General features: G+C 39.2%; 1 protein-coding gene and 1 long non-coding RNA gene across 3 annotated transcripts in view; one reads left to right on the top strand and one right to left on the bottom strand.

Moving 5' to 3' along the window:
- The window catches only part of ABCC8 (ATP binding cassette subfamily C member 8), a 68017-nt gene continuing 48283 nt past the window's right edge, over positions 1-19734 (bottom strand). The window contains exons 24-39 of one of the 2 annotated variants that reach the window (XM_031613885.2): positions 19521-19620; positions 18635-18882; positions 17487-17647; positions 16294-16363; positions 15554-15711; positions 13898-13990; positions 10327-10429; positions 9022-9135; positions 8284-8404; positions 7991-8121; positions 7222-7300; positions 6242-6350; positions 4578-4681; positions 3859-3992; positions 2466-2528; positions 1-614 (exon numbers count right to left, since the gene is read on the bottom strand). In XM_031613885.2, the coding sequence (XP_031469745.1) occupies positions 477-614; positions 2466-2528; positions 3859-3992; positions 4578-4681; positions 6242-6350; positions 7222-7300; positions 7991-8121; positions 8284-8404; positions 9022-9135; positions 10327-10429; positions 13898-13990; positions 15554-15711; positions 16294-16363; positions 17487-17647; positions 18635-18882; positions 19521-19620 (1926 nt within the window). In that variant the 3' untranslated portion in view covers positions 1-476. Of the gene's footprint in view, positions 615-2465; positions 2529-3858; positions 3993-4577; positions 4682-6241; positions 6351-7220; positions 7301-7990; positions 8122-8283; positions 8405-9021; positions 9136-10326; positions 10430-13897; positions 13991-15553; positions 15712-16293; positions 16364-17486; positions 17648-18634; positions 18883-19520; positions 19621-19734 lie in introns of those variants that run through there. The other variant, XM_090140526.1, reaches the window with a different exon arrangement.
- LOC149917749 (uncharacterized) lies at positions 3941-14747 on the top strand. The gene is made up of 7 exons (XR_016466715.1): positions 3941-4026; positions 4745-4928; positions 5095-5170; positions 9832-10199; positions 13062-13254; positions 13772-13868; positions 14517-14747. It is a non-coding gene; the product is annotated as an uncharacterized LOC149917749 (long non-coding RNA).

Below are 19734 nucleotides of genomic sequence, written 5' to 3' on the forward strand. Positions count from 1 at the left end.
TTAAAGCTTTACATAGTCATATGATTAAAAGAGCAAATAAGCTTTCCAGAAATACCTTTGGTATATTATTTTTTCCTTCTGCATTTAGTCAGTAAGCATTATCTATGGTGGGGCTACAATGCATATAAAATCACACAGTAACAAAATGACAAGAGAGATTTAAGAGTTACACAAAAGCTCCATGCTGGCCACGCTTCTGTTTGATGTGTATCTTGTCATATTTCATCTGTGTAGGTTTGGTCAACAATGCTTCATGATTCTTTGGTAGCAAAATAAAAAAGAATAGTAGTATACAAAAAAGAAAGGTACATGGATAATTTATTAATGCTTCAGGTGGAGACATTGCTCATTTTATTAAAAAAGGAAAAGTTCAGATTTATTATGAAATAATATTTACATTTTTACATTTATAGGTATTTTACATTTTTAGAAAATGAACAATACAAGTGTACTTTAAAAGGCTTCATTTTTTAAAATTACTTATCTGCTTGTACAAAAGAAGCAAATACACTGTCTTCTTGTTCCAGCAGAACCTCGGGTTTGTCATACTCCAAAATAAGCCCTCTCTTCATTACAATGACCAAATCCGCATTCAGGATCGTGTGCACGCGGTGCTGAAAACAAATAAACAAAATGCCAGTTCAGGGTATCCACCAAATCTATTCCTGTGTATGACAGCCTTCCAGAAATTAATCTTCCTATCAAGTTTAAGATTACTTAGTCCTACTTTTCATTCTGATTTACCATGCAAACACTGCAGACAAATACGAAGACAAAGAGCCACGCAGATATTCAAGTACTTGACTTGTATACAGGTACTTGAGTGTGAAAGGCTCTACGGGTTGAGTTTAAGGACATCCCCAGCCCAGGGTCCTGTCACCAAGTGTTGTCACAAGAAGACAGTCAGGAACACGGGAATGGGGCAAGTGTGTGTGGTACTGCTCTCAAGTGTTCTCCTAACCCTGTACTGCTTCTACTATCAAAGCCTTCTTGAAGTTGCTCTCAATCTCTCTTTTTTCGTTTTGTTAGCCTCCCTTATTTATTTTCACATGTAAGATGCTTACCATCATTTCTGTTTTTATCATTTGGCTATGGGTTCAACTTTTGTAACAAGAAGCAGTCACATTTGTAACCATACCTTCCGCTTCTCCCTTATTTGAGCTTTTCCTTGCACTGGCCTTGGGATTTTTTTAACTCATACTGTTTAGTAATTTTCACTATCCCAATCAAATTCTTTGCTTCTTAGTTATTTCTTTTTTGTTCCTCTACCCTTTCTCCATTAATTTTTCTCCATTTTTATGGAATTCCACTTTTTAGTGTTGAATATAACTGCACTGCATTTTTGGCTTGCATTAATCCTGCAGGGATGTTTTATCTCAGAACTCTACAGTACGTTTTACACAGTCACACTTCAGCCATAAGGTTCTCAATCAAATTCCGGGCACCCTTCATGTCAAAACAGGACTTGTACTTCCTTCTGTGCCTTCCTAGCCAGGTGTTCCATAAAATAACCACCGACAGCATCTACACATCTCATGCCTGCTGCAGTTTTTGTGCGACATTAATCCAATCTGCAGACAGGGGAGGGACTGAAATCTCACATTCCAGTGCAGCACCACTCAGTATTTTCATGGAGAGAAATCAGAAGGTTTTATGCTTTTATTCATTTGCTTTTCTCATAATTGCATGACGGGTACCATGAGATAAATCAGGTTTTGTGTTTACATTTGCTAAGTGAAAAGAAAAAGATGCCGTAAGATTCTTGAGCATACATTTCTTGAATCGGGCTTAATTTTTAAATGTAAAGAAGCAAATTTACTTTATTTCACCTCCCTGAAATACATGTATTTTTAGAAAATAGAGGACTAAAAGAGATGTGTAGTTCTGACATATTTGTCAAGCCAGCTGCTTTGATTCAGGTCAATAAACAATCTTATTTATAGATACTTGAGAGCTTTGTACAATCGCTTCAAGAATATGCAAACCTAAATTCGATCACATTAAGCAGGGATGGAACGTTTATTTTTATAAGTCAGTAAAATTGTCTTTCACTTGTTTAAATACTGAAACAAAATTGATCCCTCCAGTGGCAGAAATAATCATGTAATTTTCCTCTTCCTTAGTTAAATGATTATTGTGCCTTGAGAAAACTCATATTTCACAACAGTCAATGTCACGTTATATTTGATATTAGTCTAAGATATGTAACAGGAAACAGACCACACACTCATGTGTCTTTACAGGCAATCAGACCTAGCACTGAGCAATGTGGTTAAGAAGCTGTTGTTATGTATTTAAGTAAGAAAGCTGTTCAGATGGTTAAGCACTTCATTTAAAAACAAAAAAGTAGTGGCCAAATTAACAAATTTCTTAACACTGACAAAAAAAATGAAGAAATGCAGCATTTCTAATTCTTGTTTGGATCAGAATAGTAGCAGAGTTGGTACTGTTGGTGCTGTACTTACTGCTATTGTAACCACAGTACGATCAGCAAATGCAGTCATGACCACCTTCTGGAGTATGTTCTCCTACAAAAAGGAAAACATTTGCTGCTTTTCAAAGAGCAGAAGTTAGACAAACAGGCACACAGATACTAGGAAAGCTTAAATAACCACTGATCATTACATGCTTTTATTGATCCTTTGCAGCAGAAATGAGGAATGAACTCCACGTCAGAACTTCAGTCAGAGTCTGGCCCCGAGGTGGCCCTGCTTGCTGCTGCTGCCCTCACTGCACCTGGGCTTCAGTGCCATCGTGCTCATGCATCGTCCACACACAGGCTATGCTCTGGCTCCCAAAGAAAGGCCTGCTACCCAAATTCAATCTCACAGAGAAGGAAATTGAGGACAAATTCAGGGTGCTGCCCAGCTTCCTGCACACTGGCCCCTCTATGGTATGTTCTTCACCCTGCTGGAAGCCCAGGAATGTCCCAGCACACTGGGAACATCTAACACCATGAGGTGCAAGGAGAAGCAAGGGAGTGTGCTGTACCTGGCATGCAGCGAAGAAGAATCTGTGATAGTTTGAGAGTACATAGTTCTCACTCAACAAGTACTCATCCATTCCTATTTAGGAAACACACTGTTGTGTACCAAACTCTGCTCACTAATGTCACTAGAATGGACGTCTTTATTTGCTATTACCTTTTCACTTCACACATATCCCAAGGAATGAACTGTATTCAAGATGTGTTCAAAATTCAAAATGTGTTTCAACTGTATGGTGTAATTCCAACCTTAGTAACACTCACCCCACTCACATTTTAGAGAACTAAAAATTCTAACTGCTGTAATAACCCACTTCCATTATATTCTTCACTTATAGAACACTGTCATAATGAAGAACGCTGAAGCTTATAACGAAGGGAGAATCTTAAGAATGTACTGTTCCATTTGGCTAAAATCCACTCAGCGTGCTATTGCTGTGTGATTTAACCTCTGTCCAGCAATTAATGCAATCATCCAGTATGTCTTTTCTTTGTCCTTATTTCTTCAACCCTGTTTTCAAGACTTCTAACTTCCTGACTCGTCCTGTCCACCATGCTGGGGAAATTGACCACTGACCACTGCAGTTGACCTTCCAAAGCTCTGTTTGCTTTAGGAAATCAAACTGCCAATGAAAACAACACACTTCACTTTCCCAATGCGAACAATGTTGCAGTAACTTTTCAATTCTTAATAAAAGGATTAAAAAGCACTTTTGATGAGTTACCAATAATGCAGAACTAAATGAGTCCACAGTAAATATGGTGTAAGTATGTTACAGCGTAGATAGTATCATTTTCCCCATTTGTCTTTTCATGTAACAGCTGTCATCTACTTCAATGAAAATAAGGAATTGGAAACACTTCAGACTCACCGTTGCCATGTCAATAGATGCTGTGGCTTCATCCATGATGAAGATGCTGGTCTTCCTCACAAAAGCCCTCGCTAAGCAGAACAGCTGCCTTTGGCCCTGGCTGAAGTTTTCACCCCCTTCTGTGACAATAGCGTCTGGAAAGGATATAGCAAAAACATCACTTATAAGGTGTGGACATAGATGTGTGTATGAGAGGCAGAGGTCAGAGCAAGGCAGATATCTCACTTTCAGGATTTTCCAAGTAATATTTTCTTATGCTGAAGCTGCTGCTGACCCAATTTTATCTGTTTGTATCGTTCCAAACAACCAGAACTTCTGACGCACTGCAAGTCAACGTATTCTTTATTGGATATCAAAGTAGCTAACCATGTTTAAGAGTGAATTTCTCTTGGCCATGTGCAACCCAGAGCAGTGCATCCCTATCCAAGTGGCCTCCATCCTTTTTTTCCACTCTAAGGCTTTATAACTTAGGGACACCTACAGCTCCATCAGGCGCTCAGAGCCCCTCCAGCCTGGCCTTAAGTGTCTCCAGGGTTGGGGCATCCACCACCAAAGTTAGATGGATCTAGCACCCCTGCCTGCAGGAAACCATTTTTTTCCACTTTCCATAAACCTAAAAAGCTTTTTCTTCAGCAACTGCCTTCCTAATAAATAGTAAATGTGAAACAGAAAGGTTGTGAACAGAAAAAGCAATCTTCTCCAGAAGGAGGTCTCATTACCTAGGCCTCCAGGCAGTGCCTTCACCACATGCTTGAGCTGAGCTATTTCCAATGCTTCCCACAGCATGCTGTCAGTGCACTTCTTCTCAGGGTCCAAGTTAAACCTACAGTTATGTGCAATTCAAGAATATCAGTCAGCATTAACTTCTGCAATGTGTTTCTTTCAGTGTGCTTAGAAACAAACCTGCAAATAATTGGAATCATGCTGGAGATCTGGGCCTAATTCATATCTTTGATTGGTATAAATCCTCTGAATTACGTAGACTTGGTCTGCACTTACACTGCTGGGATTAAGAACAAAATGCCACTTCCTCAGTTCAGCAGAATGGGAAAGAACGTCCTGTTTTGCAGGTATCTCCCCTTGCAGAATTTACTTTATTCTGAATTAAGTCAAGAAATCATTATGTTTTATTACAAAAAGCTCTGAGGAAAGAAATTTGAATATAATCAGTTAATCAGTGGGTTTCTTTTTGTTTGTTTTTAACAAATGCAAAAATTCTACCATCTCTCCTTTTAGATTCATTATGTCCTTTTGGCCCTTACTGCTATGGAAATGCTAAACAACAATCGAGCTTCACACTGAATTACGAAACGTGAGTCTTTACCACAACTGAATAAATCACGGATTTATGAATGGATGAATATTGTTGCAGTTTGCTGTGGCCCAAAAATGATAGCAACAAATGTGATTCTTGGATCATATTTGTATATAGAGAAATAATCAGAAATAAATGATTCAGTGGCATGTGTACTTTTTTTGGTTTTACTTTTTACTGCTACTGTATGTGCTGTAAACGACCAGTGCTGACCTCAATACATTTCTGAATAGGTGAATGATTAAAACAAAGGGATACAGTCACTCTGTCTTCTGACATGAAGGAATCATGCTGTATTTCTGCAAGTTCAGGAAAAAATCCTGGGACCCGTATTAGTCTCAAGTCAGCAAAATCAGAAGCCTGTATCATTTCCAGTGAACTCCGATGACTTTTCATGTAGAAACTACAGCTGCAGGTGCTGCAACTCTGTACTGAGGACTGTATTGTTCCTTTCTAATGCAAATGACTCGGACATATGAAGGGGCAGTTTATGGAAAATAGAGCTTTTTGCTCATTGTTTCTACTGCATTATCAACTCAAAGAAGAAGGAAGAGAAAAAAAAGAAGAGCCCAAAAAGCTGTTTGATCTTATAGATGAAAGAATTGCTAGAGGAGCAACAGAGGATAGAGGCTCCAAGATACAATACTCTACAAGTCCTACAGTATTTGTCATATTGTTCTATTGTTTCCCCTTTCTCTGCATTAAGCCTGCATTTTCTTCATCTCATTTTATAAAGCGGACAGATGCAAAAACATGGAGTAAGATTTTAAGAATGGCTGTATAGTTATGGGTATTTGATCAATGCACTAAACTCAGTCCTAAAGGAATAAATAGTTACTTTCTCTGCTTCCCAGGCACTGCATGCCTCATGCTGATAGCACACTAAGCAGGCATAGGCAGTGAGGAGGTGCACTCTGGCAGGGATGGGTAAAAGCACCAAAAGAAAGCCAGTGATCCTCCAAAAGGAGATCCAAATCAAACAGCTTGCTATCAGCAGTTTTGTACAAGTTGTTATATGGGATAATGCAAATAGTGATTATTTTTTTATAGCTGGTGCTTAATGCTTACCGGATTGTTCCACTGAATAAAATAGGATCTTGGAGAATGATTGACAGCCTGGATCTCAACGTCTGTAAGGGGAGCTTAGCGATATCTATACCATCAATGATAATCCTTCCTGTTCAAAAGAAAAATGACAGTCTGCTAGGCTGCTGGTCATGCCGCACAGCAACTGACAAAGACATGGCTCACTTTCAGCTTGCAGTACATTGCAGCAGGAACAAACTTGGAGTTGCATATCCCTTTATTCAATAACAAAACAAGTTTTGATTAAGCAACAAGTACAGTTCTCTTAACGCTAAGCCTCAGCCATAAAAAACGTGAAGTATACCTGTAAATTTTAAGGAATGATTAGAAATATTACTTATCTGCTTGACCAGTACAAACACATAGCAAACAACAAGGTAAAGGTTACCTCAAATCAGTGACTAGTTACCGAGGGGAACAATCATTTCAGGAAGCCAAATCACTATTGAGCACTTGCAAATTTTATCCCCTAGTACAACTATCTGGCTTTGCAAAAGGGCTCTGTGGAAAACATTTTTAAGATGCACAGGAAGGTACTCTGTGCGGGTGGCTGTGGTGAACACCAAAAGAAGTATGGCAGGAAATTCCAGGGCAGCAGGCCCAACTGCAGACAAGTCTTCCAGACCCAGCGAGTCCTATCTATTATACCTTGTGTGCAGATCCTTGGTTGTACTTGAACATTTTCTCATTTATTCTATGCTCCTACTGTTGGGAATTAACAGCACTGTTGCCCTCTGTCACTCTTGGACTTCTTCTGTTACAGAGAATGAGAATTTTTATTGATCCAGCTTGTCTATGGCACTGCTGTTAGATAGCAGATGATAACACATTTACTCAAAGGTGGCCAGATAGTATATCTTACAGATTCCAAAACTGCACTTCAAAGCTGCTGCTATTCAAGAAAGGAATATCAAGGTATCTCCAGGAGCTAAGCTCGATGGATACAAAAAGTGTAATCTTACCCTCAAAAGTGTCAACCATTCTGAAAAATGCAAGAGAAAAGGAAGATTTTCCACTGCCTGTTCGGCCGCAGATCCCAATCTGTGACACAGAAAGAAGACGAACGTCAGCTGAGTGGAAATGGACAGTGTATTCGACACTTAAGATGACTGGATGGAGATGCTATTCCAATCCACTGAACAGTTCCATCAGACTGAACTGTTTACAAGAGAATCTCTAAGCTGTCTCTTTGTCTTTATAGGTCTGAGCATTTAGTTATAAATCAAGGCCAGTCCTATGTACAGGAACCTTTGGAGAGTAATGGAGAGGAGCTGGCCAGTGCTGCCAGCAAAGGATAGAATCCAGAGGTGGCTTTGCTGAGCAGGAAGGATGCAGGCAAACAGAATTCAGGAGGAAAAAAAAAAATGAGAGCAAAGAGATGCAGCCAAGCGATAGAGAAATGATGGGAATAAGGGCAGGGGAGCGACATGGGAATGATGGAAAGTAGGTCAACATAGTATGGGGTCACTGTCACTTCTTTTGTCACTGTGTGCTGACAGCAGGGCACTGGGATACTGACATGTGGTGTGTAGTTCTGACTTCTCACTATAATGCACTTCTAAAAACTAAGACACGCAGCAGATTTCTTCCCAGTGCACTACATTCCTTTACAGAAAAAAGAATATATCTGTAATTCTGTCATTAAAATGTACAAGCAGTATATCCTTCCAAGCTACGGTTTCTATGGTGTACTACTGTAAATATAATTTCAAAATCACTGCATTTACTTACCTTTTGTCCCGGAGAAATATGAGCATTGACATGCTTTAGCACTGGCTTTAGGTTACTGTCATATCGGACACTAAGGTTCTGGATTTGGATCTCGCCTCTGTCTGGCCAGTTCTGAGGAATCTGTGAGGAAGCTGCACCAGGAACACAAGGGAAGGAAAAAATAAACCAACAACCCTTCCATGATAAATTCATCAGCTCATTAAGTGATTTACTAAGTTATTCATGGTAATACACTGCAAAATCATTAAAATTTCAGCAAGCTCTTTCTGCATGCTGCACAAAACTGCACTTACAAAGAAGCCCTTCGTAATTTTCAGCTTCTGTTTTGAGAAGGCCATGGATTCTTTTCACTGCACCCAGCTGGATCTCCATGTCAGCCAGGTTACGAACCATCCAATTCAGATAGTTAGACACCTGATGTAAAGCAAATAAACTCCTAAATTCCAGATTTTTAGTAGTTTGCATCATTTGACCAGCATGCAGCTTATATTTCTCCAAAGCAACAACTGTTCAGCCTTGGTGAGCTGAAGTGGTGAACAAACAGAATGGTACACATCAATAGGGTGACAATGACTTTGGGTGAAACTTCCTAACTGCAGTGCACAGAGACTTTGGTACTATGGACACAAGAAGAGGAAGAGAAAAAGCAAAGACAGGTGAAAAGACATCATCTTGCTAAATAAAACTGTTTGACAGTCCAGAACAATGTACTTGGACATAATTACAACTGATACACTGAAACATTATTCTTCACAATGGAAGATAATATCAAAATGTAATGCAGCTTGGCCATATTTTTATTGACATATTTGAACTACTGCTTCAGTGAGTATTTTATCTAGAAAATGAAAAAGTATATACTCAAATATGTCAACCTCTGAATGTGCACTGAAGTTAACACATGGTTTCAGTGATGTTACAGTACCCACGGAGAGATGTATAGACACCTTCAATCTTCCTGTTCATCTCTGTGCCCTGAAGAATTATAAAAACATGTTTGGGAGAGACAAGAAGGGTCCTAAGTTTCTTACCATAAGAGCATAGGTTAGTCCCAAGCCTACAAGTCCTGAAGAGAGTTTACTATACAGGCAACTGGTAATAGAAGTGACAGCTGCTATGAGTACCACACATGCTCCAATGTACTCCTGAAGGAACATGAATAAGCTCCATCACTACAAGTCTACCAATGATGAAAACGTTCTCATAACCGCATAGCAAAACACAAACCCATTGCACAGTTCAACATATAGGCAGAAAACACCCCATAACTTTATATAGACCCTGCCTGAGAACCTATTTGTACTGCTGTTAGCATGGATGTGCTGTTTGAAAATGCTTTTGTAGACTGGAGTTGCACCAACACTCCTATCTTCTGGAAAAGTCAACACAGGAATGTTAAGCATATAATGGAAATGGCTGAAAAAACTTGAGGTGAGAGAAATGCCCACATGATCCTCTGTGAGCAGATCCTCTCTAATGAGAGACAGCTGGGAAGCACTGTAGTTTCTTCTGGGTCCAACCATCACATTTGTTCAAACAAGCTGTTCTTGGACAGCATGCAACTATTAGTTAGATTGTGTCTCTCCAGGAAGGGCTTTTGCTGCTTAAATTAAAGTTGTGATTCAACTTCTCACAGAGAAGTCTTTGAGTAAAATTATGTAACAGACTAGAAAACGACCTCTGTAGGAGGGAAGCTGTTATTTTTCTGTATTTGTACTTTGCATTCCTCTATGTTTTGTGAACCATTAATGGCAGTACTGCATCTGTCATCATTCACAACACAAAACTCCTTGATTTACCTTTCAATGATTTATTTTTAATATATTCTTTTTTAACGCCAGGTCACTTTATTGAGAACTCTAAGGAAATGGGCACTTGAGTATCTTTGGCATTCTTCAGAGGACCCAAACCAAGCAGAAACCTGTCTACATCCTTCTGCTTATTAAGAGAGTTTCAAAGATGTTGAAATGTTCCTTGGAGCAACAAGGCAAAGGCCTGCTATCATAGTGACTGACAGTTTCTTACAGGCATTCTAGCTGGCAACACTGTCAGACCAGATCTCCTGATACTCTTCTGTACACAAGGGAGCCAGTGTGATCTTTAAGAATTATTCCAGTCTTGGAGAATAGCAACAGGTTACAGGAAAAATTTACACTCTGTTCAGACTTCTGGATGGGAGGGCACATATTCATTACAGATATACACAGAGGTAAGGGTACAGCATCAAAACTCATATGAGGCTGCAAAACAGTTGGATGTTTTCTTAGGTTGCTTGGAATAAAGTGAAATCAATTCACTGTGTATATAAGAGAAAAACTAAACATAAAAGTACTTGCCATGCGGACTTCCAGCCAGCGATTAGCAGCTGTAAGGAAAAGGGAAGCAATGTTGTTGGAATCCGTGTATTCAAGAAGCTTCTGTCGAAATTTAGCTTCATACCTTAAAAAAAGAAAAAACAACAACAATCAAAACCAATCAGAAAACAGTCAGGCCTTGGGTCTTGGTAAAACAGAAAGCAAAATTAATTTAGAGGGATCTGTGTTCACGGAGAGCTTGACTACAGAGGTTTAAGTCTGTAGTTCAGGAACATCATCCACAGATTTGTATTAGACATACGGATACTGGATTTGTATCCTTAGGAGTAAATGGATTTTATTGCACTAGTAGAACTCCGTGTACGACTTCTGAAACATGGGGCATTTTCTAATTATTTTATTACATGGCAACTGGGAGAAAGACAAACCTGAAATGAAAGACAAAACAGAAATAGCGCATGCATGTATTTGTAAAAAGAAGTATTAGTGCATGTAGATTGCAGTTCTTCTTCTCAGATTAAATTTTAAAACTTTAGCTCACATTGCTGTAGTCCTACTTTTCATTTTTAAAGCATAAACTTAAAGTCCTCTGGTCATGGAATGTTGAGTGTTAATTACACATTTATGCTTATAACTAATGAATGGAGCACTTCAGAAAACAAAAAGCTAACAAAATGCAGCAGAGTGGAAAGAACCATATTTTTTACCTTCAGAAATGAACTAGCCAGAGAATACAAACTAAGAGCAATTGCAAATGGTCTGTTTACAGCTTATGATGGTGGATCTGCACCCACTCATAACAAAAGCAGCATGAATGAATTCTGCCTTGAACAGAACAGATAAGAAAGGTGATGACTCCTGGCTACACTCCTGGCTATTTAGATGGGGTCTTGGCCAGCACACAAGTCCACCAGTCACCTCTTTTAGCTGGGCATATTTATTTGCACAGGTATAATTTATTGTGATCTTAATAAAGATGTCAGTAATTATATCTAATAATGAAGGAAAGGTATCACAAAAGTCTTTTTCAGGGCAGTAACAGAGGTTTGTAGACCTGAAGATTATGTATCTGTAAGCTGACTGTTTTATAAACTTTGCCCTACTTACACCCCTCGATATTATGCTTGTAACAAACACTGCTTATTTATAAACTCAGCTCCTGGTACACTGCTATGAAGGAATGATACGACGTTTCGTTTAATTACAAAGTACGTAGCTTGGAGAAGGTTTCAAATTTGTCTGCTACAGGGTATCCTAACCCTTATTTTGAGTACAGTGTAATAAAGTTCCAACATAAATAATTTATGCTTTTCAGACAAAAAAAGAATGATTTTGTGCAAATGAAGTAACAGTTCACATAGTATGGCCCAGTGTCCAGGCATAACACACATGTTGGCTTTATGTAACAGAAAATGGATGCTAAGGGCCTGGGCTGGCTCCACATGTATTGGTGTGTTTGGGCAGTGTAGAAAGGTCGCTCCTGAAAGCAAGCAAGCACTCACATCATGCCATGATGCAGCTGGAGGGCCCTGCCTGTCCACAGGACACACTGCCCTCAGAGCTCTACCACTGGCAGATGGCCGTGCTGCTTCTAGAACCCACCCTATTTAACTTTGGTACCTCCATACCACAAGGCAAAACATGATGTAGATATGAAGTGTGCATCATGAGTCAGCCACAAGTACACATGTGGAACAGTGATGCAGACAAAGTTACTGTTGTCACTGGGGTACTGCAGAAATACCAGAATTTGTCCACAGAAGGTATCCCTAGCTTATACGGTTTCTCAGAGCACAGCCCTGTCTTTGCAGAAACCTTAGCATTTACAATTTATTGATTACTTAGCACCAATGCTATTTGAAGTGCCAGACACACTTGCAAGCTATAAATCAGGCCATGGCATCTGCTGAAGGTGTATTTATAGCTGCAGCAGTAGCTGTCTCTCTGATCTCCCTCTGGATTTTTGTATGTTTCTTTCCCTATGCATTCTGAGTAAGTACAGGATGGAGAGCAACTAAGAGTAAGGACACTTCAGGAACAACTGGCACCTAACTAGATGACTAGATTCCTGAGTTAGCGTTATTTTTAGGGACACTCCAGCTAGCAAGTCTGAACTGCACTCCTACTAATATGTTAGGCAGCTGAGAAGCTTCACAGATCTATAAATAGGCAGGTTAGCAGCTGATGCGGGAGGCTGGCAGGCAGATGGAGTACAGGACTCACAGAGCACATAGCTGCTTGGGTCACAGATGCATCGTTAGTGCAGGGTACAAGAAAAAAAAAAGATCATGGAATAAAATTCTTTAAGGGGGGAATTCATCTCAAGGTGACAGGAAGGACCAAGAGGGAATGGTCCAAATGGCTGAAAGCATTAGCCAGATGGTATTCAATGTAATTTATTGCATCAACAACTGAAAACATACAGTCATAATACTCTAAAGATCCCCTTGATAATGTAAAAGATTATGCAGGTAAATGAGAAAAGCAAGAATTAAAAGAGAAATTGAATTTCCTTAAAAGTAAACACAGACATAGCTACAAACTACAAAACACTGCTGGCACTTAAAATAAATATCTAATAATAGCAATTTGAAAATATTATGCTGTTCTACCTCTCTTTAGGAGGCTATCTTCAGCCAAAAAGAAACAAGATTTTGTCCTAGTAGTTCCTACATTCTGCTATTTATATCCTATTTAGAATTGCTTAAAAATAGTCTGATTTTTGCATTAATCGTATTATAAAATTAAATCTGCAGGTTAAGAAGAATAAGCAGTACTGTTTCATAGAGTAGAAACGATAATAATTATCTGGCAAAGTGTGTAGACATCTAGATGAGATGGGTGTGGAAGACATTTGACTACATTTGAATCAACTGGGAAAAGCCAGGAATAGCACCAATGCAGAGAGAAAGCAGCTGGTGAGCGCCGCAGTAGCTTCATTGGAACTCTGTGAGTATCAGCAACTGCCATTTTGTAACAGATACACAGCTCAGGCATGTTATCAGGTACTCCTAAGCTGCTCCTGTGAGCTCACCTTGGCAGAAAAATGCATCAAAACAGATGATAAAGACCGTGTCTCCCAAGTTGCAGATTTTCAAAACCAATCTAAACAACCACATTTTCAGCTAGCAACCTGAACTATAACTTGTAGCTTCTGAAATTACCAGCATGCAGTTTATCTTACCAGGACATCAGCCCATACACAGATTATCCTGGCATAACAGGTTACTGCATATTCGTTGTTCCATGGAAACTGTCCAAATACACAGCCTGCCACAACACACGCTGCGGTAATTGCAAGCCAATTTAGATCCTTAAATCACATTTACTCACAAAGTTTTTTTCAGGTTGCGTGCAATTGTGTGGAGGGTTAGTACAAGCAGAAGATACATTAGCCTGTTTTTCTATAGTAGCTCCTTCACATGCTCCTTCACTTAGTCCTCAGTATTTCCCTTTCCCTTAACAGTGCTTTGGGGACCATGGATTTCTTGGTGATCCAAATGACAAATCCTTGCACCTGCACACTTGCAGAACAGAATCAAAGAAGAACATTCAAAAGAGAGGTAAGAAATGTTTTCTTAAAAAACTCTACCTGAAGGCTCGGATGGTGGTCAGGCCTTCAACAGTCTCTGAAAAATGGGAAAGCAATGGGAGCTGAGTGCTGTCATCCAGCTGCTGAAGGTCCCTAGAGAGGGTTATGAAAATAATTTTTTAAAAAGTCAGTACTGTTGTCCAGTTATTCTCCTGGGGAATATTAGCACAATAATTACATAGCATTCAGATGGGCTGCAATGCAGCACTGCAGGTTTCTAAGCAGGGAATGAAGTCTCCAGGAGGACTTTTCTCTTTAAATTTGAGTACACACAGTGCTGGATTTCTGGATAAATCTTTCCCCTTCACTGCTTTCCCTTGCTTCTCTCATGTTACTAATTCTTATATTCAATATTTTATTCATTTAAACATAATTCTGGCTCATTGCTGAATGTGAATTTAATGAGATACTGCAAGTAAGAGTTCCAGTTAAGCAGAAGGCAAAAAGCAACTTTGTCTTTGTTCTCTCCCCACCCCCAGAGGACAGCACAACTTCACACTGAGCTAACAATACACAGACCCTGTAAATGAGAACTTGCAGTTCTCAATTTCATGTTTAGTCATCAATACAGTGGAAGTACACATTGGGTGAAATTTTATTTAGACTCATGTCCTTCCAGGAGGAACTAAGAATTGCTTGCAAAGAGTCCTTCTTGATCCATGCATACACAGAAGGAAAAATGCAGTGCTGCTACAAATGCTTGTTGAGCACCACCACAAGGGAAGCAGCATAATTGTAGGAGAAGAAAATTACAGATGTGGCTAAAATTTTTAACTTGTTGAATGCTAAAAGACACTCGAACAAGTGAGGATGTTCCCACATGCAGGAACCACCAGGAACAAAGGGCAGTACCACCAGGGCAATGCTCCATTTTGCAGCCTGTCTCCCTGGCTCTACAGACTTCTGTTTTCAATTGGACAGGCAGGTGAAACATCAGCTTCTCTGTTCTGCCCCCACATTTTTTGGACATGTCCAACATGCAACCCCTGGGGAGGACAGAAGCTGTTGTTTTTTTTTTTGTTTTGTTTCATTTGTCTTTCTTTTTCATAGAATCATACCATGGCTTGGGTTGGAAGGGAACTCAAGGATCATCACGTTCCAACCCCCTGCCACTCGCAGGGTTGCCAGCCACTAGATCAAGTATTAGACCAGGTTGCCCAGGGCCCCATCCAACCTGGCCTTAAACACCTCAAGGGACAGGGCATCCGCAAACCTCTCTGGGCAGCCTGTGTCAGTACCTCAAGACCCTATCAGTAAAAAAACTTCCCTTTGACATCCAACCTAAATTTCCCCTCCTTCAGTTTAAAACCATTTCTCCTTGTCCTATCAATACCTACCCATGTAAAAAGTTGATTTCCCTTATGTTTATAAACTCCCTTTAAATATTGGAAAGCTGCGATGAGATTTCCCTTGTGTCATGTGAACTGAGAGAAACTTTCATCATGGACAAAGACCCTGCTCCTTCCTCCCAGGTTTGGTTTGAAGAGCTGCAGACAAAATGCACTTGTAGAACAACGTATTTTACTAGATTGGATTTTGCCTTTGACAGTGCCTTTGACAAAACCAAACGCAAAAATAAAGGCCCTTCGCAATTCTGCCATCATGCACTGCAAAAGATGTTTCAATAGCCAGAATGGCACAGGTCTATGTTCTTACCGTGATGCGACTCGAAAGTATTTCTGGATGAAGTAACACATGATTGCAAGGGGAACCAGGGCAATGAGAAACATTGGTGTGACGTATGAAATCACAGCCAGAGCAGATACACACAGCAAAGTGGAGCGACTCAAACACTCCAGGGTGGCAGGAATATGCTGGGTACATAAAGAAGTACACAGAATCAGAGAAATAAATGCATAGCATATAAGAATCCCACAGTTACAAATAAAAATATATATAAAATCGAAGCTTTGAAACACTAAACATACAGGTCTGCTTTTGAATTTACTGCTGGATTTTGGGAAAGCATTGCAGCCTGGAATAAACATGGAAATCTGAATTTCAGTCATTAATATTTCAAGCAACAGCATTTGCCTTTTTCTCAATTCATTTGCTCACGTATCTGAAAGGAATAGGCTTATCCACTTTTTAAATAAGTGGGTGCTCTTAGTTTAAGGATATTGATATTTGACCTACTTTCTCTTCCCTTTTCTATGACATGGAAAAAAAAATAAGCAGAGCTTTTTATGACTGCAGGATATCTTAATTAAATAAATCTTTTTCCAATGTGCTTTTAAAGCTGAGGAATTCATCTGGAACCCAGAAAGTTGTGAAGCAAAGTGATGCAATATTCAAAATTATAGATCACCTGCAAATTTCACCTAAAAAAGAGAATGTAGTTTTTCAGACTGAGAAAAACAAGGTATCATGGGAGCTCAAATGTATTCATTGAATACCTGGTCAATGGTGTTGCAATCAGCTGAAAATCTGTTCAATATACTTCCCAGAGGTGTCGTTTCAAAAAACCTGAAATGAGGCAATGAATGGGAAAGATCATACCACCCATACTAACCTAGTTCTTAATTTCTTTTCTGCCTTCCATAAACTATGCACTGTGCTACAAACACAAGGCAATAAATCAACAAATATGGCAAAGTTTCTCATGTTTCTGCATAACCACAGCTTCCCCAGTAAAACAGCAGTCTTGACCCATCCCCAACAACAACCAACATCTCCTCAGCTGCCTTTACTGCCCAACCTATGTAAATCACACGATTACATTCGCTTTCAAGTTTGCAATTTTAAACTCTTCAGTTTAAGAAAAATGCAAGCAAAGCTCAATCACAAGTTTTGACAGTTTTCCTGAGAATAAAAATGCATAATAAGAACAACTGCTGGCATAATGCATTAAAAGTCCTTTCCTTTACATTTGCCCATCCAAGATACAAACTTTGTTATTGCTGTGTAGTTGTTAACTGTCCCCTAGCTTATGATGAATCTAAAGTCTAATTCTGTCTTGGGGGGAAAAAAAGATTTTTTTTTTTTTTTTAAGACATTTTCAATATTTATCCTTTCCTCATGACTTCTGAGCTAAATATGGTTAACACAAAATAAGCATTTTTCCAAATGTTCAACACTTGCAGGTTTGAATAAAGCTACAACTTTAATGTGGCAGCATTGGAAATAAAACACACACAGGACAAAGGCCTTTACTGCTATCTGTGCAATCCCAGTGTGCTCCACTGATGCCTGTGATGACACTCATCCAGGTTCCCTGACTTTCATGGGCTTGCACAATCACTGACAGTAAATATTTCCATGATGAAGATTATGACACACACTCTGCATGAACTGCACCACGTATCTCCAATTATTGTGCTTTCTCCTTAATTAAAACAGCAAAGAGAAATAAAAGATGCTAGGAAGTAAATATCTGAAGTCAGACAGACAGGAGAGGCATTTGACACCGTCCAGGAACTTGAGCAGGTTGGGTACCATTTATCAAAGTTTGCTCAGTAGTTTGATACTTGGTGACTTTCAGTGATGCATTATAAAACGTGAATCACGACCACTTTATAGAAAAAGAAGACGGCCTTGAAGTAAGGAATACAGATGATGACAATAGTTTGTATTATAATCAGAGGAATACCTCATTGGTGCCAAAATAATCTTATTCAATAAAGAAGCATGCAGCTTTTTGGTGACTTTCAAGCCAGTCCACTCCACTGCTATGGATGTGACAAGACATAACACAATCCCAAGGCAGCAGAGAATGCTGAAAATTTTTGAATATGGAGAGTGGTTGAAAACCTAAGAAACAAAGAAAGAGCAACACATTATTTGTTGTAAATTAAACTAAAAAACCAATGAAAATAAATGCAGGACTGAAAAAATGTAAGGAGTAAATCCTTCTTTCTTCCCCAGATTTTCCCCAAATTAAATTTCCAGTGATTTCATGTTAAGCCCAAGTTTTTTATCCTTTGGAGAAGTTACTGTTTGAAGGAAAGTAAGAGAGAAATTCAAAATTTAAAATGATAGAACACTAGAAAAAGAACTGATTGATAATATTGAAAATTTTATCTGAAGAAAAAAACAACAACAACATCTTGAAAGCATTTGCTATGGCTCTGGTGACCAGGCCTATCCTTTGAGTGAGAATAGAATACAATAGTTATTATTTTTAAATATTAAAATCCACCATCAGTAAAACAACTTTTAGAGAAGAAAAAATGATCCCAGTGAAATCAAACATGAACCTCCCAAGCATACGTGTGGGGTTATTTAGAGGCACTCAATTCCCACGAAGAAAGCAATCCCAGTTCTAACAAAATCCCTCCGCCGTAACTTTGTACACACAGAGAACCCTGCTAGGTAACCCTGAGGTCAGCTCCATGTGAAATTCACCTGGAGAACAAGGAAAACAGGGTACTAATCATAAAATTTAAGGTTCCCCATATATTACAAAACCTGAATGCCCTATTGCAATGGGAATTCTATCATATGGGAAAAACACAGAATTATCATAATATCAAAATCACTTTAGAGACCAAAGTGTAAGGATATCAGCTAAATGATGAAAACGTAATAAGTCTGGCAACAGGAGAACAACAATGCACAAAACTTAATTGTTAGCTTTATTGTGTTGTGTGCCCGAAAATGCATTAACCTTCAAAATGCTCTGGAGTGGCTCTATTACTAGGAACATAGCACACTGCATACAAATCTTGGAGCAGGGGTTGAGTGTCGGAGTTCAACACTGGTTACCTCTGAGGAGGGGGTGAGCAAGGTATCTCGTACCTCACAGTGAGAGCAGTTTTTCAGCTCTACCTCCATCTTCTCAGAAATGGCATCTGAAGTCCATCGTGCCAGGCAGTAGTCAATGGCCACCATCACCGTGTGCTTCAGCAGCTGGGACAGAACCAGCAGTGGCAGGAGGAGTATTCCTGCTGCACTGAGGTACTTCCCACATGCTCTCCAAGGCATCTTTGCTCTCTGATGTAGCACAGAGGACAGGTTGTCTTCATCATCGCTTTCTGTTGCTTCTTCTGCAGTGTCCAAAAAAATAAATAGAAAAAAAAGAGTACAGCCACGCTGACTTCCTCTTATGCACCTTTCACAGGAACTGGCAAGTGACAACTTCAAAATACAAGTTATCATACAGCAAAAAGGCTCTCAGGTGAAATTATTCGCTCAGGCAAGCACATATTACCTTGCTAAAGTTATTATTATAAGTAATACATGCTGAGAAGATGCAATAAGCATAGTACTAGTTGTCCAATGTCTTCAGTTGTTCAATTTGGCAACTTAGAAGTGCTGGCCTGATTTAAAAAAGGAAGTGATTTTTTCCTAGGTAAAACCTCAAACAAGCATGCTCAGCTGTTGACGGGTTTGAAGCTCATCCAACAAGAATTAGTCAAAATTAATTCATCTCTCACTATCAGATTATTTTAAGTATATTAAAAAACCCTCGAAAGTTTGACAGATGCTATGACTTCTGATGGTTTGAAAACATTAATCCAGAGATAAACTCAATGGAAACAGCACTCTCAGAAACCGCTACCCACCAGAAAACCACCTGAAAACTTTCAATCCTGCTGGTTTGAAAGTTGTTAATTCATTGTAATATAATTTAACTGTAAAACAGTAGTGTAGTGGTGCTGGCCATTAAAGGGTGTCCTTTTACCTTCATCTTCTTCATCATCTTTCAACAGCGCTTCACGGGAATACATTGTCCTCCGGAGATTTGTTCTTTCTAGAACAGTTTTAGTTTCAATTGTAGTCTCCTAAAAAGGAATGGTTAGTGTGCTTTCAACCACAGAATTCATCAAAACATGAATAACTGTGAGGAAATCTGTTTTCAATCAGAACATCAATGAAAAATAAAGGAAGCGAGAATC

This window comes from Phasianus colchicus, chromosome 5 (assembly GCF_987193195.1).
Source record: "Phasianus colchicus chromosome 5, bPhaCol1.hap1.1, whole genome shotgun sequence".
NCBI classification, from domain to species: Eukaryota; Metazoa; Chordata; class Aves; order Galliformes; family Phasianidae; genus Phasianus; species Phasianus colchicus.